At 49.6% G+C, this 26,032-nt stretch overlaps 2 protein-coding genes across 2 annotated transcripts; one reads left to right on the plus strand and one right to left on the minus strand.

Annotated features, from left to right (window-relative positions):
- The first annotated feature begins 1,158 nt into the window (after nt 1-1,158).
- On the plus strand, nt 1,159-6,462 carry OAZ1 (ornithine decarboxylase antizyme 1). The gene is given in 6 exon segments (XM_073324598.2): nt 1,159-1,358; nt 4,352-4,409; nt 4,411-4,497; nt 4,679-4,851; nt 5,745-5,830; nt 6,032-6,462. Coding segments are annotated over 6 exon segments (657 nt in total). The 5' UTR covers nt 1,159-1,236; the 3' UTR covers nt 6,163-6,462.
- Nucleotides 6,463-13,168: 6,706 nt separating this feature from the next.
- On the minus strand, nt 13,169-20,185 carry PEAK3 (PEAK family member 3). Its single transcript, XM_073324597.2, has 2 exons — nt 19,493-20,185; nt 13,169-14,319 (listed from the first exon to the last, which is right to left on the minus strand). The coding sequence occupies exons 1-2, from the start codon at nt 20,183-20,185 to the stop codon at nt 13,279-13,281; spliced, it is 1,734 nt and encodes a 577-aa protein (XP_073180698.2). The 3' UTR covers nt 13,169-13,278.
- Between the last annotated feature and the right edge of the window lie 5,847 nt (nt 20,186-26,032).

Below are 26,032 nucleotides of genomic sequence, written 5' to 3' on the forward strand. Positions count from 1 at the left end.
AGGCCGAGGAGTCGGTGGATGTGGGAGGGAGAGGACTCGGTGTGGGAGCTAGGGCTAGCCAGGGAGGGGGAGGGGAGGGAGAGGAGTCAGTGGGTGGTGGAGGGAGGGAGATGACTCAGTGTGGGAGCTAGGGCTAGCCAGGGAGGGGGAGGAGAGGAGTCGGTGTGGGAGCTGGGGCTAGGAGGCCGAGGAGTCGGTGGGTGGGGGAGGGAGAGGACTCAGTGTGGGAGCTGGGGCTAGCCAGGGAGGGGGAGGGGAGGGAGAGGAGTCAGTGGGTGGTGGAGGGAGGGAGATGACTCGGTGTGGGAGCTGGGGCTAGCCAGGGAGGGGGAGGGGAGGGAGAGGAGTCAGTGGGTGGTGGAGGGAGGGAGATGACTCGGTGTGGGAGCTGGGGCTAGCCAGGGAGGGGGAGGGGAGGGAGAGGAGTCAGTGGGTGGTGGAGGGAGGGAGATGACTCGGTGTGGGAGCTAGGGCTAGCCAGGGAGGGGGAGGGGAGGGAGAGGAGTCGGTGTGGGAGCTACGGCTAGCTGGGGAGGGGGAGGGGAGGCCGAGGAGTCGGTGGGTGTGGGAGGGAGAGGACTCGGTGTGGGAGCTGGGGAGCAGGAGGGGAGGCCGAGGGGCTCCCGGCTCCGAGGCTGCGGAGATAACGAGGGACCAGGTCGGTTTCCCCACAGACAAGAGCCGGAGGACGCTACCCAAGCTCAGCGGCTTCGAGGCCAGCGCATGCGCACAGCGCCTCCGGCCCCCTTCCCTCAGGCAGTGGGAGGCGAACTCGGGACACGAAACGAGCTCTGCGCGGGGCGTGAACGTTGGCGCCGCCGTCAGCCTTCCCCCAATAGGAGGCCAGCACATCAAACGCTGCTCAACCCCCTCCGTCCGCAGCCAATCAGAACCGCCGAGCCAGTGAAGAGCCCGCTCCAGGCCTCGTTTTAGCGTCATCCTCTTACCAGCCAATAGGAAGAGAACTCATCGCTCCCCCCTCCCACCCCGTTAATGTCCTCAGCCAATGGGGAGCCAGTCTCCCTGGCGGACAGTTGGCCGTTTACCGCACAGGGGCCGTCACCCTCCAGAGGGCGTGGGCGCCGTTGATTGGGCGTGGCCCCCGGGAGGGGCGTGGCCAGTCTCCCGGAGCGGCTACAAGAGGGGCCGCTGGGCGGGCAGGCGCCATTTTGTACGGCAGAGTGTGGGCCGGGGGGAGGCGGCGGAGGGTTTCGGGGTTCGGACCAGAGCGGCCGGATGGTGAAATCCTCCCTGCAGCGGATACTCAACAGTCACTGCTTCGCCAGAGAGAAAGAGGGGAATAAAAGCACCACCATCATCATGCCCGCCGTGCTGAGCCTCAGTGCCGGACAGAGCAGGTGAGGGGCCGGGCCCGCCTCAGCCCTCACCCCCCGCCGTGCCCAGCCCGTCAGCCCGGGCCGCCCCCATCTGCCCCCGGCGCTGCGTCGGTCCCCCGGCCCGGGCCTAGCCTTGTGCCCCTTGAGGACAGCGCCCTGGGTGTGGGTGCCAGGCTCATCTCGCGGGCGTCCTGGCCACCCAGGAAGCGGGGGGGGGGGACGGGACTGGGGATCACTTGGGTGACGTGGAGGGGCCCATGGGTTGGCTGGAGGGGCTGGGCGGTGGCTTAGCCCCTTTGGGGGATTCCCTCCCGCCAGGGCGCGGGCGTTATGAGGTCCTTTAAACCCCCCCCCCACCCCACTCTCGCGCACGTGGGAGTCGTCGCCCCCTTTCTCCCCCCACAGGCCTGGTTCCTGCTTCCCCCTCCGAGCAGGTGAGTCCCCTCCCCCGCCGGATTCTCCGGGTCCTGTCCGAGGCCATCGGTGGCCCCCTGGACAAACCCGTTGCTGGGCTGCGTTAACTTCGTCTCCAGCCCAGCAGAGCAGCAGCATTAAAATAACACCGAGCCTTAACCTGCCACGTGACAGTTAAAGAGCAGTTAGATGTAAACAGCAGCCACATCACTTGCTGCTGAAATTGCCAGAATAACTAACCGATTAGCAGAGGCATGAATGTATTTTGCTGGTCACTTGTGGCTACTTCTCAGTAAAACTCCTCAATAAAGAAAGACCGAATAGAAATGACTGCCTCAAAGCAATAGACTGCTGCTGGTATGAAAGCTTTTCGTCTGATAGTTGGAACATGATTAGTTCAGAATGGCAGGAGAGTGGGAAATGTGAGAGCCTTTATGGAAGGGTGTATTTATGTGCATGGAAACGAATCAAGGTGCTTAGCCTAAAGTAGAAGGTAAGAGTGTTATAAAAGCTGGTTGCTTAATCCTCTGATGCAGTTTAAACAATTGCTGGGGATGAAAACATCTGAAAATTACTAAGACTTCTGCGAGGAACAGAAAGTAGCTATCAAACCAGTTATGCATTATAAGACTTGCTTTCCCTTTTCAGGGACTATTTTAAGAAGCCATTTTTGTTTAAAGAACATTACAGTCCAAAAGGAAGGCCATATAAAGACCACACAATGAGCACAACTTTAAAATGGGGTATTAAAAGTAACTCCCAAAGCTAAATCAGCCTTTGTTATGCTACAAAACTGTTTACTGAAAAAAGATGAAATACCACTAGATGAAAGAACTCAGGAAATTTGTATTTAAAACCTCCTATATATGCAGTTCTATACAACTGCTTAATAAATAAAAATGTGGCTCTTATCACATGAGGACAGTGAGCTACACTGCTCTATAATTAAACTGAAAAGGAATATTAAAATAAATGTTTAATGCATGTATTAGAGAACCAGTTGAATTCTTTACTGTAAAACGGCTGCACTTTGGAAATGAATAGAACTGAGGGATCAGATACAATTGATATCAGTTGGTCCTGGACTCTTTTAACTTTATGCAGTATAATACATTCATAATATAGCTTCACAATGGTCCCCTTTATTGATCACTTTCAGCATATGATATTGTACCTGTCAATATATAGCTGTTCAGAGGCTTTCTAATCAGTGGTCTGTTTGTCTCCCCACAATTTTCTGTCTGATTTGGAAATCTCAAATGCATTTGGACTGAGCAAAATGGTGGATTATTTTGTACATGTTTATACCGATTTGCAAATGGCTGCTGGCACTCACAGATAGGACGATTGTGAAAATTTCCCTAAGGGCCTCGATTGCTGCATCTGCTGAGATGACGCAACCAAAGTGTAAGCCTGCAGGGTGAAAGATGGTGCAGAGGGAGGGGCTAATGGGCACAGCAGTCATTCTTGTTACAGTATAAAGCTGATCAGGCAAGCAGTCTTACTGATCGCATGAAACAACGTGTGGAGAAAAATTAGGTTTAATAGTAGTTTCAAGAGGCTGGAATGCTTTAAATAGAGGGTTCTGTAGTAATGATCAGTATTAAACTTAGCAGAGCAGTATAAATGCTCTGCATTGGAAATTTTTTTTAAAGATGCTCAATATGAAAACTTCAACTAGGTTTTCAGATTAGTGATATTTTAAGGGAACAGTCTTCAATTTTTTACTTAATAGACATTTTAAAGTATTTAATATCACAAACTTACTCCTTCCTCGTGAGCTTTGAATGGTGAAAGCAATCTGGAGATACCAAAAAACAAGTAGAATCTACTTAAACTCTCCAGAATGTAGAGAAACAATGTGAGTACTTCCCTAACAAACTCAGCACCAGGTCTGATCTGTATGCACAGGGGCATAGGACATCTGCCAAGGAAACACTGTTTCACATAAAACTAAAATAAATTCTAAAATCAGTTATAACTAAAACTGTAGTTAACCTTAGAATTGGGAATTATAGTACCGGTGCTGCTGTGATCAGAATGTTCATACATAAACTACAGACTGGTCAAGAGGGAAGAAGAATGTCAAGTTTCAGTTCTTGCCTGTGCAGAACTTTTATTGGCTTTAGTGGGAATTACTCATTAAAATTGTGAGATGGCACATGGAGGCTATTTCATAATTTAGAAATGTTTCATTTGTCATGCCTGATGATGATGTTTACAGGTTAATTTAACTGTAAAATTCATAATTAAGTTCTTAGATATCATTTTTTTCAGCCTTCACTTTAAATGTCACCAAATGCTTAGCTTTCCTGACTTTTGTGGACTGGATAGCTTGAGCATCATGGGTGTACATTTAATGTCTCTTGTTTTTGTGAACAGAGGCCCCTTGCAACCTACATGTTTTTATCTTATGTCAAGGCACTCCTTTCCCTTTGCTGTATAAATGCAAGTTAAGACTTAATTTTGCTTTCATAAGCTCAGGCTAATAGCATGTTTTCAGTGTGTTTCCTGTTTAAAATGTGATATAAAACGTGAATGCTGCTTCTTGTCTTTATCTAGGCTTTATGTAGTTTAACTGAAATTATGATTTTCTTTAGTTCCAGGGTTTCTTTCAATTGCTGTAGTAACCTGGGTCCGGGGCCTCGGTGGTGCTCCTGATGTCCCTCACCCACCCCTGAAGATCCCAGGTGGGCGAGGGAATAGTCAGAGGGATCACAATCTTTCAGCTAATTTATTTTATTCTGTAAGTATATGCAATCTAATACCATGCAGTCTTTCGTTTTCTTAGTGTATTAATGGCTTTTCATATGGTGAAGGCTATAATACAAATCCTGATGGCAGTGTTCAAGAACTTTGTGCACTTCCATGAGTTTAATTTCAAATTTGTGATGAATTAGAAGTAACTTCCCATCTTGCTGTAACAGGATAATCGGCTGAATGTAACAGAGGAACTAACATCTAATAACAGGACAAGAATTCTCAATGTCCAGTCAAGGCTTACAGATGCCAAACATGTTAACTGGAGGGCAGTGCTGAACAACAACAACCTGTATATTGAAATTCCCAGTGGTGCTCTGCCTGAAGGGAGCAAAGACAGGTATGCGGGATAGAGTGTAATCTGCTCTTTAACTTCTCTTTTCTAAATAGGAATTACCTTCAGTGCTCCCGAAGAGTGATAGTTCTGTATTGGCTACATCCACTTACAGCTGATGATGGGTTTATCATGCAGGCTTCCTTGGCTATAGAATTTCTTCTGTTCCAATCATGACACACGTCTGATTATTTGTAAAGTGCTATAACAGTGCTAAATATTGTTCCTATTTTGGGCATGTGTTAGAATCATAGAATATCAGGGTTGGAAGGGACCTCAGGAGGTCATCTAGTCCAACCCCCTACTCAAAGCAGGACCAATCCCCAATTTTTGCCCCAGATCCCTAAATGTTAGTGAGAATATAATCTAAATCTCACTTTTCATTCACACTGTGATCCTGAGTCTTCAGAGATGGAAGCTAGCTCTAAAGCAGCATAAACATACTTGCCTTTTTTAGTTGTGGAAAGGTTTAGTCTGACTTAACTTTCCTCCTTAAATGACAATCTTAACTTATTAATAGTGAAAGATTACAGGGCTGATTTGTGCTCTTACAAGTAAAAGAACTCCAGATATTCCACTTTTATTCCTCAACCCTTAACTAACTTCTGTTGGTATGTGGGCCTTAAAGTGCAGTGGCACCTATCACTGTAAGTGTTATATGCTAATTCGGAGCGTAATGCTGGAAGTCTAATTGGGCTGTGTGACTTCAAGGGTAAATCTGAAGAGGGCTGAGGCACAGCCTTTGTTAGCTGTCAGTGTGAACCTGGGTACTTACACTGCTGCCTGATTCAGGCACACACATTTGCAGGTGCAGATGTGCCCGTGAGTTCACTTGCTTGAAAATTTGCCTCCACAACGTTGTGGGAGGAATTGTCCGTCTCACTGATATTCCACTTTAGTTTTGCAGTTCTTCTTGAGTTTGCTGAAGAACAGCTTCAGGTTGATCACGTTTTCATTTGCTTCCACAAGAACAGAGATGACAGAGGTGGGTGTAAATTGAAGCCTGTTAAATTGTTTTCACCATGTGACTTCACTAACATAGAAAGGTAGCTTCATATAAATGTAACTGCAATATATCTATAGAAATTGGTCTCTTCAGATGTCTCCTTACTGCTCTGTTGGCCAGTAGGGATTGTCTAGTGACCCGAATATCAGATTAAACTTGTATTCTTTCTACTTTTTGCAGCTGCATTGCTCCGTACTTTCAGCTTTTTGGGCTTTGAGATTGTGAGACCAGGGCATCCCCTTGTCCCCAAGAGACCAGATGCTTGCTTCATGGCCTATACGTTTGAGAGAGAGACTTCAGAAGAAGAATAGATTGCAATGTTTGCCTCTTAGAGCTTTCTTGTTGTCTATAAAGATGAAACTGTAGAAATTTTGTCAACATCTATTATACAGTACATATAATTGTTTGTTCTTTGTACAAAATATTGTGACCAACTGCTTTGGTGGTGGGATGTTGAAAATTTCAAACTTCATCTTTTCTGAATTTGTGCGCATGTTGTGATTGTGCAAATAAATGCTCACTCCAAATTAGCAGTATATTTCTTGAAGTTTAATATTGTGTTTGTGATACCGAAGTATTTGCTTTAATTCTAAATAAAAATTTATATTTTACTTTTTATTGCTGGTTTAAGATGTTTAAGACTTCCCTCTGGCTGGGAAGGTGTATCCCAGGCTTTTGAATCAAAATGGTAGGTAAGGGCTGCGAGACTAACTTTAGTCCACCCTCCTTGCTGACTTTGTAATGTGACCTGTCTGGATGTATTAATCCAGGTGTGGCCAACCTGGGGCTCCTTGTCTAGGCACCGACTCTGGGGCTGGAGCTACAGGTGCCAACTTTCCAATGTGCCAGGGGGTGCTCACTTCTCAACCCCTGGCTCTGCCACAGGCCCTGCCCCCACTCCACCCCTTCCCACCCCCTCCCTGAGCCTAGCCGGCTTCCTTGCTTCTCCCCCCCCCGCCAGCTTCCTGCATGCCATGAAACAGCTGATTGGGAGGTGCTGATCCGGGCTGCTGGTGGGCAGGAGGTGCAGGTGGCAAAGGGGGAAACTGATGGGGGGCTGCTGATGTGTTACTGTGGCTCTTTGGTAATGCACATTGGTAAATTCTGGCTCCTTCTCAGGCTCAGGTTGGCCACCCCTGTATTAATCACTTATGTCAAGTGTACCTTGCACTCACATTTCAGTGGTACACAATTTTACATTGATCTGAGCCAGGTTTTTTCGGCACCAATGATGTGTTCAGCTAGACCTGTTAATATTTCATGGGTAATCAGTAACTCGTAAGGAAGAAGAGTCTTAGAACTGCTTGTGGAGCCTGAACGTTTACAAAGCCACAGTCCCTGTTCTGTAGAGGGTTTACAGGATGCATAAAAAGATAATGCCTTGGTGTGAAAGGAAGATGGACATGAAAACCTCAGGACTCTGTCAGTAAACAGTCTAGGTGTAGAAATAGGTCTCTGACTTGGCTACTTGCTTTACCTTGTAGCCTTTTTGGGTTTGTTTAGTTTCAGTAAAAATTGAGTTGGATACTTTGAATACAGACCACAATTCCACCTCTTTTTGATCTGTAATGTAAAATCTGGATGTTTATATGGTGTCATATGATCATAATCTGCCAGCGTTTACTTTAACCTCCATGTCCAGGATTAAATCCTTGGAGTCTTACTGTTTGACCTCCTGCTGGTAGCAGATTGCCAGTGATAAACCCTCTCCTGCTATTATGTAGTCCATACCTAAAACCTGATTCCCTGGCACACTAAAATGGGGATGAGGCATAGATGTTGAACACATCCCAGTAAACTTTCAGGCAGCATTAGGTGATTTAATGGCTGGTCTGAGGTAAGAGCATTCATAATGGGTGGTAGGTTATTCACCATTTGCTTGGAGCGTCATCCACACTTTGACTAGTACATTAGCAGTGAATCAATGATTCTCCACCGATGCCTTAAATGATGAGTGATGATTTACTAGGCAGTATATTTAATATAAAGGGAATTCCTCTGTGCCCTTCAAGCATATCCATTTTCTAATACATCTTAAACAATCTCTGGTTGCGATGACTGGAGGTGTTCTATATCTCCTTCCTCTACCTGGGTACTGCCTCTTTGGTGACAGCTGGAGCATTGGATGAGGTCATAGAATCCCTTGAGACTTAAGTTTCCTGGTAGGAGTGTTTGGTTTTGCATACTGGGTCATTTATTGCTAACGAAATCATTAAATGGTTCTAGTTTACGGAAGCTAGCTCTTTCCAAAGACTATATTCAGACACTGGGCCTTCTGCTCACTGCAGCCCTTGTAGACGCCAGTGAAGTCAGCTTGAGTAACAAAGGTCAATAAACCAGTCTAGACGTGTAGGTGAGCCGGGGCCTGGAGGGGAGGCCTTGCTGCCATATTTATAGCTGGGAAGCACTAGAAAGAGCAGAGGCATGTCTCAAAGGGAGCAGAAACCCCATGTCACCTGCAGCTGAGACATGCTGTTTATTTTGTCACTGCATTCCCCTCCTTGGGGCTGAGAGCTTGTCATTAGGGTTTGACAGACTCTTCTCTGCTGAGCTGACAAATAAGTAGGTACCCAGCCACTAAATCCTCTGCACAGAGGAAGGGGGAAGACAGCAGGGACAAGTGAATCCCTGCCAGGTGCTCTCCCTGGTCCAGATGGCATGAAGATAGCCTCCCCTAAAATTTCTCACCGGTACTACTCATGCTAGTGAGGGTGAGAGCGCTAGTGGGGTCCTGGTGACTTTACTATCCTGTCACTTAACCCTGGTCTGGGCAAATGTAGGCACTGGCTTAAATGTTGGCAGCTGCCTGGAAATCTCAGTCATGTTAATACCCCCACCATTGCTTCCACAAGTGGTTAGCAACCGAGAGGAAATTCAGGAGAAAAATAGTGTGGAGACAGTGTGAGATGCACCAGGATGAGTGTTGTCGGGAAGGCTGGCCCCCGTGAAGCGGTTGGGTGATGGATGGTATCAGCACAGGGCTTATGGCCCATCTGAGACAAGGTTGGTGGTGACCTATGTGCACGGAAAGGGACTCGGTGCCTGCACGTAGCAAGCAATGCCTGCTAGAGAGCCAACATATGCCCCCGCTGTTGGGATGCCCACACCAATAGGTGGAAGAGAAAATAAAAAAAGCCCAACTCAGGAAAATGGTTATTTAAAATAAAAACAAACAAACTCAAAGCGAATCCAGCTTCTCGAGATGCATTTAATTGGATTTTGTTAATTTCACCAGAAGCTTGTTAGAAGCACAGAAAATGAAGGGACTGTATCAGAGTGGTGGCCCATCTGGTTCAGTACTGTCTCTTCCACAGTGGTCAGCATCAGCTGCTTTGGAGGGAGAGGCCCTGCAGTGGCGCTTTCCTCTGGATTCATGTAGTTAAAGGTCAGCTTATGCCCTGAACTTTGAGCTTTATATTTCTTCCCAAACTCAACAGTCTTTAAGATTTGCTCTTGTAACGTGGATGGTCTCTTCTATAATGTGTTTGTTTAATCCTGCTCAGCTCTTGGCCTCGTTGAGAGCTTGGGGGAAAGAGTTCCACAGACGGACTGTGCTGTGTGGAAAAGCATTTCCTTTCATCAGTTTTGAGTGATCCCACTTAGATCACTTAGATCTTTGTCCTTGTATTGCAAGCTAGGGTAAATAAGAGCACCTGAACTGCCTTCTGTCAATCATTCATTATAGCATATACTTTTAGCATCGACAGTGACTTTTAACATCCACTTAGGAGCTTGGCTTTTAAGGACACATGCTGTATAGAACTCAATTTATACGACGACTCCTTGGCTGGATTCCAAGCTTAGCTTTAAGCTGCTAAACAATGCTGCCGTATTGCATAATACAGTTAAAATAATTGCTTAAAATTGAATTTATTTAAAGGAAGTATTAAGCTTGGAATAAACCACTAACTAACTGCTTAAGGTTTAACTGTTTTCTGTTGCAGTAATGTACAGGGAGTCAGCCAGGAATGGTACAGATTCCAGTCAGCAGTAATATTGAGGGCTTTAAAGGGGATGCCATTACACTGAAATTGATTTAGTCTAGTGACAAAAGGAATTAAAAATTGAGAGCTCTTTGGAGCAGGGACCGTTCTGTGTTGTACAGCGCCTTGCACAATGGAGTTTTCGTCCATGACTGGGGCTCCTGGGTGCTTCCACGCTCCAAATGATCAATTATAATGATACTGCTGCCTATGTCCTTTGCCAAGATTTTGTCATTTTGCAGTCACATTTGCCTACTTTTAAAAATGTTAATCTCTCCTCTCTTGCTGTGTGAAAGACCCACATAAACAACAAGATGTCCGACGGACTGTAACGGGAAGTGCTCTCAAATGCATAAAGGCATTAGATTGACTGTGTGTAACCTTGCGAGTGGCTGGAGTGTAACTTTCAATGATGGTCATTGACTGTCATTTGTAGCAATATTACATACAAATTGCAGTGTTGTAGCTGTGTTGGTTGCAGGATGAGAGAGAGACAAGGTCGGGGAGGGAATATCTTTTATTGGACCAACTTCTGTTGGTGAAAGAGAGAAGCTTCCAAGCTCGAAGTCGGTCCAATAAAAGATATTACCTCTCCCACCTTGTGTCTCAGACAAATTGCAGACAGAAGTGTCATTTTTAAGGTGATAGCATCGCAGGATAAAAGTCAAAGGATTATAATTTTAAAAGAGAATAAAAGACGTTCCCGTGGTTAGGGCACAAGCACAGAATTTGGGTGACAAGGCTTCATGTCCTTGTTCCTCTGCAGACATTCTGTACGACCTTGGGCAAATTGCTAAATTGCTCTGTGCTTTGTTCTCCATCTTTAAAATGGGGACAATCCTGACCTATGTCACAGGTGTGTTGAGAGGATAAACACATTAAAGACTGTGAGGCACTCAGGTACGGCAGTGATTTGGACAGTGTACGAACGAATAAATAGATTAAAATAATGTGGGTCCCTGATGTGAACCCAAAGTAATTGCATTCACATTGCTGCAGTTCTTCTGGATTTGTGTCAGTGTAACTGAGAGCCCACTTAGGCCTGTGGTAAATAAACAGGAGCATGATTAGACTGGAGCAAGCATAACCGATAATTTTGTTTCTTTGTTTTGCTGCTGCTAGTGCTAGGCGTTGTACTGCCATCTCGCACCCAGGCAAAGTATTGCAGGAGATCACTGAGAAAAGGCTAACAAGGTCACTCAGAAAATCAGTGGCAGAGCTGAGTATAGACCCCAGATATCCTAACTCCTAGGGCTGTACTTTAACCACAAGACAGTCCTTTCTATGAAAATTCCCAGACATTATAATCTACCAGATAGGCATGTATGTGTGTAACTGACATGGCTCAGCATAAGCCAAAACCAGACTAAAACGTTCTTTGGCTCACTGTGTTAGCAAGTAGACACTTTGGAAGTAAGCATCTTGTGTAAAGGAAAGCATTGTCCAGGCGAAGCCTGTGTTGGAAGGGTACAGTCCGCCCACAAACCCATTCTTTCTTGATGACTTACCTCTCAGAAGCCTATCTATCTGACAATGATTTTGAGAGGTCAGAAACAAATTAAGCTTCTACTATGCTGTAAACCTGATTAGTCTTGCACAGCCAGGCCTAAAGTTAGGTTCCTAAATCCACAGTTAGAAAGCTAATAAGATTGGCATAATTATCAAAGGTGCTTAACATCTGTAGCTTCCATTGACTACAGTGTTGACAATATTTGTATACTTCATTGAAGCAAAAATATGCTATATCCAATCATGATTTAATCTTGAGAAAAGATTGTGGGGACCTGATCACTCTTCAAATATGTTAAGAACTGTTATAAAGAAGACCACGATCAATTGTTCTTCATGTCCATTGAAGATAGGAAAAGAACGGATAGGCTTAATTTGCAGCAAGGGAGATTTAGGTTAGATATTAGGAAAGACTTTATAACCATCAGGATAGTTAAGCTCTGGAATAGGTTTCAAAGGGAGTTTGTGGAATTCCTGTCACTGGAGGTTTTTAAGAAGGGGTTGGACAAACACCTGTCAAGGATAGTCTAGGAGGCCTAGCGAGTCCAAAGACAGACCTCACACCCAAAGTAGGGATTTACAATTCACATGCAGTTGCTGCTGGGTGGCCAGCTTCACTGGCCTTCATAATCACCCACAGATATGCTTTGCAGGCTGATTCTGATGGTGAGCTCTGGGTTGGTTGGTTGGTTTTCTGAAGTCCGTCTCCACCAGTGCACCCACATGGGGTAGCCACAAACAGATCCAAACTGTTCATCATACTATCTATGCTATTAGACCTACGCACAGAGCAGTGAAGCTTGGCTTTATGTTTTTTCCTGGACATGTCATGCAGAGTGCTAATGTCATAAAAAGTAAGAATTTGAATGGACAGCATTTAAGATTCAGCAGGATCCTGTTTTTATTGAAGGTTTCTGCTACAGGGTTGATAAATTTCTCCCTTTGAAATACATCCTCCATGGTAATGATTATGTAACAATCAGCTTTTAATAAGAGTAAGTCTATCAGATGTATCATATTTCTCCTTAATAACATTACTTTAAGACAAACTGGAGTCTATTTTTTAAACAAAATGACAGAATTAGTGGATGCAGATATGGGGTGGGGAGGAGGATGCTTCCAGGAAGATTTTGTGTCTAAAGGTCAACTCCTGTAACCCTTACTCAGATGACCTGGTGAGTATGTATTGGAACATTTGGCCCTCAGGAAGAAAGTCTTCCCAGAAAAACTCCAGGGAATTTGGTACAAAACATTGCATCATGGACTGAAAACTGGCAGAAGGAGCCTAAACCAAGGGTAGAATACACTGCAGAGTGCACAGTTGTGGGGATTGGTCTACTAGGGAGTTTGGCTCCATCTTATTTTGAACAATCACTAAAGAGTTGGAGGGGCAGGTTAGAGGTGTAAACAGTATGTTTATGAAGTTCCCAGGAACAGGAAGAAGGCGTGAACCTGAAGGGAAGAGGATGGAGAGATTGCACAAAGGGGACCTGGAAAGGGCAGGGATATGAGTAGTAAACAGCATGAGGTTTATCCTGGAAACACACATGAGAAATACCCCATGGCAGATATTTAGGAGCTGGCTGTGTGAGTCAACGGGAGTAGGACTGGGTCCCTAATGGATGCAAGATGCTGAGCAAGCTGCCCAGTCCCTCTGTGTCAGGGAGCAGGGAGGTACATTCCACCCCAGAACTCCACCTGCGGCAGTCTAGCTGTACCTGGCCTCTCTGGCCCTATTCTTAGTCAAAGTGCCACAAACTTTAGAGTAAACAGGACCCAAGTCTTAAAAGTCTACTCTCTCCCCCCTCCCACCCCCCCACCCCCAGTTAGCTGCATAAAACTCAGGGTGTCTTCTTCTGAAGAATGAAGAGCTGAGATGAATCTTAGGGCCCAGAGAATCTAGGTATTTCATAACTGATGCATAAGCTGTTAAGTCTAATGTGCCCCCGGGCTTTCTAAAGCAAGCAGAATGCTGAGGGTGTGGAGGAGCGTGTGCTCGGGGGTCTCTGTGAAGTACAAACAGCACAGCCACTCTTCCAGCCGTATGGTCACCTCTGCCTCAGACGCCTTCTCTGCAAACTTCAGCAGCAACAGCACCCTTTTAATGGCCACCCAGTTCCGGAGCAAGACCGGAGTGATTTGGTTCCTGGCAAAGAGCTCCTGGCGTGGTCCCCACAGCAAGACCTGCAGCATGTTCTTTGCTTGTTCGATGGACACACTCCTGTGCGGATCTGGGTGAAGAAGCAGGGTGGCCAAGTTCTGGAGCCCCCCCGAATAGATGGACAGGGCTGGGATGGCAGGGAGGTCACCAATCCTGAGTCCTGAGGGCTTCTCCAAGGGGCTGGGCTGATGCAAGATCTCATAGACCAATATGCCTACCTGGAACCCCTCTGCATTTTGGAAGTGAGCCACAGAGAGCCATTCGGGGGCCATGCTGACTCGGTCTGGATCTTGGGCCGCAGAAGTAGATGTCTTCTTTCCTGTAGCTTTAGAGAAGTTGCTGATGACCAACCTTGGAAGCGACAGCTCTGCAGATGGATCTTTGTCCTGCTGGCCCTGGTGAGGAGATGGACAGTGCACCAAGAGCAGGTTCTCCATGTGAATGTTGTAGTGAGCAACCTTCTGCTGCTTGAGATGCTCTAGCCCTGTACACAACTGCAGCATGAGGAGGCAAGCCAGGCGTTCATAGTGCCCGGGCCTGGAGCTGTGGAGATCTTGTGATCCCTTCACAAAATCAGCCAGGGTTTGATAAGGAACCTCAGGAGAGATGGCCACCTGGGTAAGAGGAGGGGATGCACTGTTGGAAACAGCTTCCTCACATTCTCCAGGACAGAACTGATCTAGCTTCTGAGGCCTTTCCACAGGCATGAGGTCCTTAGGGAGGGAATCAAGGAAGTAGCTAAACACCTGCTGAATGTTGAAATGAGCTTCTACAGACATCTGTACCGAGAGACTGCAGGGATAGGATTTATGGACCTGTTAGGGCAAGAACCAGCAACACATAGTCAGCTGGATGTGATAAAGAGAACACAATCAATCAGTGCAGGCTAGAACATTTCCAGGGTCACACCAGCCAAGTGACTGTTGCAGTCACTTAACACAGTTGTGTGATTCCCAGTTTGCTACAGAATTTGGGGCAGATCTGCTACACACATTGGAGACACCTTGGGGCACAAATTAGGTCTGACATGCTGAATAACACAGGGGGACTATGATGGGGGGACTCCTGTCTCCAGCTAGAAATGGAAAAAAAACAATTAGAGTCATGCTCTGCAGCTGCAGGGTGATTAACTAATTTGACTTCTGGCCAGAGGGGTGGAGCTAGCTAAGATCCCTTTGGCACTTGGGCCTTTCAAGGAGCTCTGTTGAGAGGAGGAAGGAGTGTTGCCACTCTCTGAGGAAGGCCAGACTTCTCTGTAGAGAGAAACACAGGGAATAAGTAGCTCAGGGTCCTGTGGCTGGGGGCCTTGAGATAGGACTTAAACAGGCGGGTGGACCCACAGAGAGTAGCAGCTATAGGCTCCTGTCGGGGAAGTCCTGACCTAGAGCCTACAAGGAGCAGGGAAGATCCCTAGGGGAAGCTGCCAGAGTCCTTGAGGAGGGAAGGCAGTGAGGGAAAGCCTCCTAAGACAAGGAACAACAGAGAAGGAGCTCTGCAGGAGCAGGTTTGGCTCCTCTGGGGAAGGGCCTGAGGTAGGGACAGGAAAGGCAGAGCCTGAAAGGACAGGAAGAGTTATTAGTTCAGTCCAGAAGGGAGAAGCCAGAGGTTTGGGAACTCTAAAGGGAGGCTGTGTTAAGCACCAGCTGTGGAGAAGTGCTTGAGAGGAAGGAAGTGTCCCAAGGAAATAGCAGCATGTCTGAAGAAGCACACCCAGCTGCTTAATACAGGCAGGTTCCCAGGTGGGGAATCCACAGTAGAGTGGGGGAAGCCTGGGTTCCTCTACCAGCCCCTGAGGAAGGGGGCATGCAAGCCCAGTGTAAGGAATATTGAACCCAAGGTGGGCCTGAAGCCTTGGTCCAAAGGAAGGGCCAAGGAATAGCCTGAGAAGGGGAACTGAAGGCTCCTTTGCATGGGGACATTTTGTGAACTTTCAGTAGGAACTTCTGGATCCCCTGGAAGTTTTTAAACATGTATCTGACTTGGTGGAGGGCCAAGCCATGGAAGATCCAGTGAGCCAGCCGGCAGGAGGTGCTGGAGCCAAGGTTAAAGGCAATGTTACACCCTGACACAAGGGGGTGCCCATTCCCACACCATTACAGGGGCCTTGATCAATCGTAAAGATGTTACCCTCTAGTCCAGTGGTGATTCAAAGGCATTTGCAGCCACTAACCTATTCTTCAAATTCCTGCTCAAGGCTCCCTTCCACAGGGGTACCTTTAGAGCATAGCCAGCTAATAATGGTTAGGCAGGGGCAAGCTGAGGTGACTGCTCCTGATCTGCTTATCCATTACCTAACAAACAAAAAATGCACACGGGGAGTCTACTAAACTGTGATCTGAGGGTACGTCTACACTGGAATACAAGACCCATGGCAGGAGCGTGGCTGGCCTGGGTCAGTTGACTCTGGCTCACGGGGCTGTAAAAATCTAGTGTAGATGTTTGGGCTGGAGTCCTGGCTCTGGGACACTCCCCTCTCATGCGGTCCCAGAGCTGCGGCTCTAGCCTGAGCCCAAACATCTGTGCAGCAATCTCACAGTCCTGCAGCCTGAGCCTTATGAGCCTGAGTCAGCTCACCCGAGCCTGAGTCAGCTCACCCAAGCCAGCCCCACGTGTTTCACTGCAGTGTAGACATCCCCTTAGAGTCACTCCATCCACCCTCCCTCAGCCCCTTCTAGTTGCTGCTTCTCCCTATTCCTACTTGCCCACTTAGTCTGCAAGGCCCAGATCCTCAATGGTATTTAGGCACCTAACTCCCACCGGTGTGGCTGAATTTGGCAGGGGATTAGGAATTGCACAGCAGTGTTAATTGATGTGACCCTGGAATATTTCTAGCTTGTACTGATTGCTTTGGGCTTTTTTGTTCTCTGATTTCAATGGCAGTTGGGTGCCCAAATACCTGGTGGAGTTTCGCCTTCCTCTGCAGCATGGAGCACAGGCCACTTGCAGGTTTAAACGAGTGAATGGTGAATCCTCTGTGACTTGGAGTCTTTAAACCATGATTTGAGGACTTCAGTAACTCACCCACTCCTGAAACAGACCCATAACCTCTGGCTAAGTGTGGCCTGCAGTGTGTAAGAGGTCAGACTAGATGACTACGATGGTCCCTGCTTATCTTAAAGTCTATGAGATCTGGGCCTTACAGACTAAATGGACAAGTAGTCACAGGGAGAGAAGCAAATAGATGGGGCGAGGGCGGGTGAATGGAATGACTCCAATCAGATCATGGGTTTTAGTGGACGAATTGTGTGCACACATCAGAGAACAAAATCAACCAGCGCAGGCTAGAAATGTTGCAAGGTCACATCAGCCAATGCAGTGTTGTAATCAATCAACGTTGCTGTGCAATTCCTGGTCCACTGCAGAATTCAGCGAAATCCAGGGGCCTTGGCTGCCTAAATACCTTTAGGTCCTGGTGCTCAAGCTCTTTGGGGCAAGGAATCTCTCTCACTGAGTGTGTACAGGCCTAGCACCAGGGGGCCTCCAAAGGGATGATGATGATGATGATAAGATGCAGCACATGGCCAGCTACCACCCTCATCTCTAATAATATTGGGTTTGGAAGAAACTTGCCTTATGGGAAGGCTAATATTGCCCACTGTGACCTGCTCTGTTGGCTCCAAGCCCCTGGCAAAGTTGCCAGCGCAGCTCATGGTCAGGCAAAGGTTGGAGGTCCCCAGTCCAGCCTCTGGCTCTGTTAACAACTCCAGTGGAGCATGGGGGTGTGATGGCAGCTGCTGAGCCTGTCAGTCTGTTGATTCCGATCTGGAATTTCCGGTGCCCGTTCCTGCAGTGAAATCCCATCTAGCCCTTCCCTGTTCCTTCTCTGAGCTTAATGGAGAAGAGGAAGAAGTATTGGGGGGGTGGGGCAGGGAGGGCACGTGAACCGAGTTCACTTCATTTCAGGGCTATAAACTTGTGGCCTCAACAGGTGCCACAGATTCCCGGGGTCTGATCTCTCCCTGGTGGAAGCCAGTGTTGTTCCTCCAGGGATGAACTTGGCTTGAGGCAGCTAAGTCAGATGGTAGCTGGCAGGGTGCATGAGACGCAGCAGGGTGAAATCACACTGCAGGAGCTCCCGCCTGCCCCACTGCCCTGATCCCAGCCTTGGGGAGCGTGATGGATGCTCGTGAAACCTTCCTGGTTGTTTCCACTGGGTTGCTGAGAACCTGCGACTTGGCTTGGCCGTTAACGCTGGCTAGCAAACCATGGGCTGATATTCCCAGCCCTGGGGTGTTCAGTGGGTGATGGAGGCTGCACTCGGTCTTACTCTATGCTGCTCCCTCGTACTGTTAGACCAGGCTGCGACCCCGTTTTCTCCCGTCAGCCTGCAGGCAGGAGGTGTGACTGCAGTGTGTGTGGACGTACCCAAGCTAGTCGGATCGTTCTAGCTCGCTAACGTTAGCAGGGTAGCTGCCCAAGGAGGATGCCACCTAGGACCTGGGCATGTACTGGGGGCTAACCTGGGCTACAACCCATGTCACCGTGGCTAGGCTAGAGCTAGCTGGGATACGTCTAACCGTGCTGCAGTCATGCCTCCCAATTGCAGTGTAAACACACCCTGACTACCATTGGTCCAGGCTGCCTTCCAGCTCCTGCTGCTGGCTTGTATCACTGCAGCCTGTCAGGCCAGGTTTTCAAGTGCTCAGTGTCCAGAATTGGGGCTCTACACCCTGAAAACTGGCCCATCATCTGCTGAGTTCTGAGTTGCAGCTCCTCTCGGCTAACCCCAGAGCCCCCGCACTGAGCCCCAAGTCTAGTCATCTTGGTGCCAGTCTCTGCTTTGCCTGGAACCCCCCGTTGTCCTGGGTGATGCTCACTCAGGCTGACATGGGGCTGCAGTGGTGAAAGACACCACTGTCCCCCAGGATGGCTGTTAAGTGCTATGGGATTTCCCCCTCCCAGCCCAAGCTGGATCAGCCTGTCTTTGCTGGGAGGAACCGACAAGCCACACCCCTCTACTCTTCACTCTTAACACCCTCTGATGCCCCTTGGAGGCCAAGAACAATGGGCTGGATAACACAACACAGACAACAGTGGACAAAGAAAGTCTGCCAAGGGGGCTGTATGCCTGAGGAGCTTGGGGATTTGGCTCAGCACCCTTTCATCTCTAGTTCAACTCCAGCCCAGGCCAGTTTTGTAACCGAAACTCACCCTGCACTCCTTACTCAGGTAAAACTGCCACTGGGGACGGTGGAAGAAGCTAGCCCTGCTGCCTGGGCTGGACCTATTCTGGGGGTAGAGGCCTTCCCAGGGCACCTTTGCCCAGCAGTACGGACTCCTTCATGTTCCAAAGTTGAAAATCAGGACCATCCATCCACTCATTATGAGGGAAAAGCGTCCATGGTTTTTAGGATCCTTTTGAGAACTGTGTAAAGAACCACTGATGCCTCCCCGAAAGCTCCGGGGAGCATCTCACTGGGTCTTGCTGATACAACACGAGCTTCCGATTGCTCCAGCTGATCTGTTGTTCTTCCGTACTAGGGGCGGCTGCATGACAAGTGGAGTGTGGTTCATCGGCTCCTGCTACCCCCCCCCCCCCAGTGACAAACCGCTGCCAGGCCCCATCACAGCTGACTGCCATGGCAAGGCTGATGAAGTCACTAATAGCGGATTTTCACCATAAAATCAAACAATCACCCTTTCCCCACGGATCACAAAGCACTTGCACTAGGGTGGGGTCAGAATCGTAACCTCCATTTTAGAGAGGGGGAAACTGAGGCCCAGAGAGGCAGAGATTTGCCCAAGGTCACCCAGTGCATCAGAACCCAACTTTCCTGATACCTAGGCCTACGTCTAACCCAGTAGACCATACTGCCTAATCCCCACACCTCACTAGTAAGGAGCAGCAAAGGATGGGCTCCTTGGGACCAGAAATCTGTTTTTTGTTGAGATTCTCAGACTTTGGGGTGGTGGTGAGCCGCACGGATCAGGGCTACAGGCAGGCTGCCCTGACTCAGATCTTTCCCCATCTCTAATATTTATGGTTACCTTGGCTGCGAATATTTGCTGGGCTTGCTCAGAGGAACAGGAAACACGGTAATACCAGGCGTCTCCTGTTTCACAACATGGCTGCTTGTCTAAGAGCGTGAAATCTGCCCACTTCTTCTTTCCTGCAAGCTCTGCTCTCATCAGCTGCTGCTCCTCCTCCTTTCCGCCCAGGATCTTCTGTGCCCTTGCCATGAGATGGATCAAAGACACCAGGTGGCACCCCATCACCTTCTCATAGACGTTGGTTGTGCTCTCCAGGTCCTCGAAAAAGTAGACGAGCTCTCCATCAGGAGTAGTGAACGTCAGTTCTTCTGTGGTGATGTGCCTTGGGACAGGGACAGGGTGAGCTTCACACAGGGCGTCCCAGGGCTCAGATGCACCCAGGCTTTGGGACTTAGACAAGTATCTTTTAGGGCCACAGAGAGCTCCTTCTGTTGACTCAGAGTAGCTGCGGCTGCCTCCCTTGCTGTGTGTGGAGACCTCATACAGGGTGTTGTAGACATAATGCGGCGTGGGGAAAGGGGCTCTCTTGCACGGGTAGTAGTGATGAGTCTGCATCTCGGGCAAGGACCTGGTTCTGCTGAGCTGCTTTTTTGGCAGGGGTGGAGGGAGAGGATCACTGCTGGCCTCAGAGGGGAGCTTTTCAGGTGACTCCCCTCGGCATGTCTTGGCTGGCACCAAGTGTGCTCGCATTTCTCCTGCAAGGGAATAACAATTACACGCTTACGCAGCCACCACCTCCAGCCTCAAGATGCTTCCCAGGTGCTCAGTGAGTCTGCAAGGACCTACACTGGGCACCTCCTGTCTACATCCCTAGCCTAGTCACCCACTATCCCCCAACCCCACTAGTCCTTCACCTGGACGCATCTCTGCACCTTCTTCCACGCTGCCCCTTCCGTCTGCAATGCACCCTCCAGAGCAACTGCCCGTCTCATCTCCACCACCTTCAAATCCGTCCTCCACGCTCACTGCTGCCCTCTAGCCTACAAGCCATGGGAGGGGAGGGGAGGGCCAGGGTTCAGATGCGGGATGGAGGAGCTGTGGAACTGGCGGGGGCCATTTCCAGGGAGGGGGATTGGGAGGCGACACTCAGCTTGCAGGACCTCTCACAGTTAGGGCCAGCATGTTGTGTCCATGTTGACATCCAGCCGACTGAGCCTGTGTCCAGTGGGTTTTGGTTGTACAAATCGGGGGGTTAACTTGCCCCCATTGTTGTTCCACTGACCCTGGGAGAGCAGTTATTGTTCACCCCTCTGCACCTCTCTGGGTACACAAGGCCTAACTCCCCCTGCGCAATCACCAGCCCCACCCTGAGCTTTTCCCCTGGACGTCACTGAAGAACTGACCAGGACTCAGAGCTGGAGGGCTGGAGTAAGAGGGAAGAACCACCACTGCACGGGAGGCCAGATTGTCAAGTGCTCGGTGTAATCCAGTGCTCAGTGTGTGTTATGAGCCCTCTGTGCCTGACCCACAGGGGACACGAGTCGCTGACAGGCCCTAACTAAACAGCTTCGGCTCAGGCTATAGCAATGCATGCATTTCTCTCGCGAGGTCCCCGGTTCAATCCCCACCATGTCGGCCAAGAGGGTGGCCATTACACACAGCACCCCACGTTCACCCACTGGGCCAAGCTCTTTGCAAAAACTGGCCAACAGCTGCCAGCTGCACCCAGCTTTGCGTCAGTGAGTCGGGGGCCCAGCTCCCTCTGAGCTCTGCTGGAGGCCACTCACCCACGTTGCTGTAAATGAGATTTCCCTGCGCGCCGTGCCGGGCAGGGCTGCCCGCCCCTGCGCCCTGCATTGCCGAGGGTGGCTCAGCAGAGCCAGGACAGTTGAGCTGAGAGCTGGAGCTTCTCGTTCTTCTGGCTGGGATGATCCCCCTGTAGGGAGGGAAGAGGGAGGTTAGGCCAAATTCCCAGCAAAGTTTCCTCCATTCTCTGCCAGCGAAAGAGAAATAAAGGAAAAGGAGATGTGGGGATGTTTGGGGGCCTCCAATTTGCAAAGGGACCTGGGAAGTTTGCTAGCTTTGCCCATTGTCTGTGCTGCTTCTCTGCAGTAGATGGCAGCATTGCCCCAATGCCAAGGTGGGAGAGGGAATCTCTCTGACTCAGGAGACCTTAAGGTCAGTAAGGGACCATCAGGATCATCTCTTCTCTGACCTCCTGCACATCGCGGGCCACCACACCTCACCCAGGACCAACCTGTGCCGGTGAAAGAGACAAGCTGCCACGCTGGAGTAAGGGAAGTTGGTCTAATAACAGATATTGCCCCACCTGTCTTTCCCGCTAACATCCTGGGACCACCATGGCTCCAACAACTCTGCTTAAAGGCTGGGGCTGGGGCGGGACGTTCTCCCACGCAGCTCTTTGCTCTCTCGCTCGTACTCCCTCCATAGGGCGCTGCACTTGTGCGTCCTGATCCACGGTTCTGTTCCCCTCTCCCCCCACTGTGCAGGGGATAATTGTGTGCGTATCCAGGGTTGAATCCAGGCCATTAGCAGACCCTGGATGGGTGACCTTGTTTTCTCCTCCGCCCCCTCCCATGGAGGGACACTATCTGGGTGTCGCAGGCTGGGAGCGTACTGAAGGTGGACACATGGGAAGACCCAGTCTTGTCCACACCGTTACAGCAGCACCTGGAGTCAGTGTGCGAGTCGAACTCCTGCCATAGGGAGGGGGGACCAAGATCGGATTGGAGCCCTGAAACAACATGTGACTGGGAGCAGGCCCTCATCAGCCTTCCTGTGTGTGTCACACCCTAATTCACACCTGGATCCTGGGGACCAGAGAAATCTAGAGGGCTCTCAATGTCCCAACAAAATACCCAGGTTTGGAGGGGAACCCGGCTATAGAAAATCAGAGTGCGAGAGGAGGGGGCCCTCTGCAGCCTGGGGAGGAGTAGGGCGAAGAAGAGGAAGGAGCGATCTGGGCTGAGAGAGTCCAGGCTCTTCAGGAGATTGCTAAAGTGAGCGATATACAAGGGGCCAGATCCCTTCCCTGGAGCAGAGCCAGAGTCTCTGGCGGTTTCAGTTCCTAGCCCCACCCTGCTGTGGCTGTGTTTATAATTGGGGCCTTATCAAGGAAACTAGCAGTTCGTTGGGTTTTGTTTGTTTTTAAATAAACCCTAAACCCTGCAAACATTTCTCTACGTGCTGGGCCAGATCCACCCCCCCAGGGGAGCCCAGGGAATTCCACCAGGGATCAGGTTTTTCTGAAGCACCTGATGACGGAAGAGCCTTTTAAATGAGTCTCTGTTTGACTCAGGGCTCACCAGGCCACCTCCAAGCTGGTCCCTGACCAGCTCAGTAATTGACTTTCCGTCAGGTAATTGCTGCTGACCCTGCACAGTCTGAGCGTTTTGTGCAAACAGCTCCCACAGGGGGAAGTTTCGAGAGAGGAATTGAAGCGAGATGCTTTCCTAGAGCAGGGGAAGTGCGGTCAGGGCTGTTAAACCACAGAGGGCAATGGTGCTTTTAGCAGCCACCGGCTCCCCATGGGGCTGAGGCTCCCTGCACATTACCCAGACCTCTTTCTGAAAATGCTCTGTGTGGGGAAAGGGGCAGGTGTCATGGTGGATGCACACTTTGGGGCAGTTTGTCTAAAGGGGAGAGTGTGGGACGGGGAGCCATTAACTTGAAGCATGATCTTGGACAAATCTCTCCCCTTCTCTTCTTCCCCGCCGTGACCCCCCCCCCAATCTGTGAAATGGTGGGGTGGATACCTGCCCTACCCCCGGGGGGTGCTTGGGAGAATTGCTGAAGGTTAGTAGAATGGGGCAGAGCAGGGGTTCTCAACCAGGGGTCCGTGAGCAGGATTCAGGGGGTCCGCCAAGCGGGACGAGTGTTAGATTCGCTGAGGCCCAGCGCAGAAAGCCTAAGCCCTGCCGCGCAGGGCTGAACCCGGGGCCCTGAGCCCTGCCACCCGGGGCTGAAGCAGAAGCCTGAGCAACTTTGCTTTACAGGGCCCCCTGTGCCGTGGGGCCCCCGGCAATTGCCCTGCTTGCCACCCCTTCACGCTGGCTCTGGCTGTTACATGCAGAAACCAGTTGTTGTGGCACAGGTGGGCCGGGGAGTTTTTGTAGCATGCTGCGGGGGGGGAGGGGAGGGGGCTCAGAAAGGGAAAGGTGAGACCCCCCCGGTGTACAGCATTATCTGGGCAGGCTCCTGTTGGTCCGTCTGCCTGCCTGCACGTGGGCAGGCTAGTGTCTGAGGGCCATATACAGAGGTACGGCAGCACTCCTGGATTTGCAAACATTCATGGATACCTCTGTGCACGTGTGTGTATACGACAGGCCTGTGCACATGCACCTCACCCGTGCCCTGTCCCTGCCCCTGCCCCTGCGTGCTACCAGATTTCCTCTGAAAACATTTCTCTCCTGTTTTAGCTGTGCATGTCCCTCAGCAGCTTAGCCCTTCACCTCCATTTAGGGTGACCAGACAGCAAATGTGAAAAATCGGGACAGGGGGTGGGAGGTAATAGAAGCCTATATAAGAAAAAGACCCAAAAATCAGGACTGTCCCTATAAAATCGGGACATCTGGTCACCCTACCTCCATTTCATCCCAGGTGTTTAACCTCCAGAGGCTGCTAAGCAGAATGCTCAGGGCCTGGGACAGGAGGGGAGGGTGCTTTCTGGGAAATATTAGCCCTGCAGATTCCTTGGGGGGGGCTTTGCAGAACCAGGCAGGCCTCAGAGCTTGCTTGAGGAGGATGCTGCTGGAGACAGCAACCTGCTCCTAGTTTATGGGGGTTGCCACCACCCCGTGAGCTGATAAGGAGCTCCCATTAACCAGGTTCATTCTAGGATCAAACTCATGTCCCTGGTGTCAAAAGAATGTGGCAGTGATTTTTCAGTCTCCTAACGGATCCTTAGGTCCCTCGTGTCCTGTGCAACAATGGGCAGGGCTGGCGAAGCTGGGAAGGACGATCTCAAAGGCTCTTAGAAACTCCCCCCCACCCCGACTGTTCAAACTCGACGGTAGACCAGGGACTCAGGGCTTAGTCATGAGCCTCTAGCTCGCCGATTTCAATCCAGGCTGAGTTGGCAGTGTCCAAAGGTAGCTGCTCCAAGAGCTCTGTGATGTGAATTTGGGGGGTTGCCCCCCCCGGGATGTGTGACCACATCACAAAACTTCCCTGCTGAACTCAGCAAGCCTGAGTTATACATACCTAGATTCAGGGATTCAGTTCAGCCCCATCACACAAATCATAGCTAATATGCAACCCAAAACTTCTGTAAGTGCACTTGTGCAAAAGGAGGCGAGTTGTCTCCTGGGATCTATGCCTGTCTCTGCCACTGACTTGCTTTGTGATCCTCAGTAAGTCACTTAACCTCTTTGTGCCTCAGCTTCCCATTGTCTTGACAGTGAGATCAGTTAGCCCGTGGAACAGATTTGGAGTTCACTGGTGCCCAGATGTGGGGTTCAGATTTGGTCTTTTACAGAGAGAGGTGCTAGTCCTAACATTTGGATAAAGGGTGGGAGCTGGAATTTGACAACCCCAAAGTTTAGGGATATTTGAGTCTGAGGTTCTGGTGCACACCCCTCTCTGGTTTTTTCCATCTCTAATCCTTTGTGATCTCACTGCAAATACCTTTCTTCTCCCTTCCTTCTGCTTCTCTGCTGTTATTGATTCGTGAAGTTATTCCGAATGCAGTGATCAGGGGAAATTCCCAGGGCGTTGCTATGCGGGAGATCAGACTAGATTATCATAACGGTCCCCTCTGGCCTTGAAAATCTACAAATCAACTTTGGGACCTGGGCCTCAGAAGCATTAGTACAGTAGGAAAGTCTGTTACCTTTGTGTTTTCCCTGGGAGAGGCGGGGGTGCTACTGGTTCAGACTCCGGCATGTCCTTCCTTTCCAAAACCATCCTCGTGCTGAGTGCATCATCTCGTCGGCCAGCGCTCTGATTCCCATCACTTTCTCTTCCTGGGCCAGCCACGGGCTTGTGACTGGTTTGCTGGGGGAGCAGGAGAGGGGCCGTGGGGCTATCAGACATCGGGAGGGTTTTCCAGCTGTGACAGAACCCTCGGTGCAGGGAGAGGTGGCCCTGGAGGCTGGGGCGGCAGTGGGGAAGGGGCTCTCACAGCACTTCGTGTAACCACAGCGCTTCCAGGAGGATGTTCTTTCAAACTAGCTTTCAAAACCTCTTGCAGGGCTAAACTAAGCCGTGAGTTAAACTCAACCTTGGTGTCGCTGTGAGGGTGACGGAATTACACCAGGAACAAATATGTCCCCACTGGTTTACATTTCCTTCCTTATCTGTGTTCCCTGCGACACCGTACGCTGTTATAAACGGACAGTGTTACAAAGCTACTGTATAGGAGGGCAGTTTGTTTATTGCTTGGCTTTCACTCGCTGTGGACAGTGGAAGCCAGCTGGTTAGTTTCTGTTTCTGATTCTCTCACAGTAGCGGTTCCCAGCACTGCAGGGGAAGACTTAATGGTTTTTAATACGTTATTTTAAAAAATTCTGCATGTTTTTTTCTTATGTTAGGAATATCGAGTTTTGTCTTCCCTGTGTTTGATGGAGATCCATGATG

The sequence above is a fragment of the Lepidochelys kempii genome, chromosome 25 (assembly GCF_965140285.1).
Source record: "Lepidochelys kempii isolate rLepKem1 chromosome 25, rLepKem1.hap1, whole genome shotgun sequence".
In the NCBI taxonomy this organism is placed as follows: Eukaryota; Metazoa; Chordata; order Testudines; family Cheloniidae; genus Lepidochelys; species Lepidochelys kempii.

What these genes read in the sequence shown, in the direction of transcription:
- PEAK3 (XM_073324597.2), bottom strand. Translation starts at nt 20,185, where the DNA reads ATGCGAGCACACTTGGTGCCAGCCAAGACATGCCGAGGGGAGTCACCT. An exon ending in AGCAAATATTCGCAGCCAAG is followed by an intron (nt 14,320 to 19,492) that starts GTAACCATAAAT and finishes TTGCCCTAACAG; the next exon opens with GTCCATAAATCCTATCCCTG.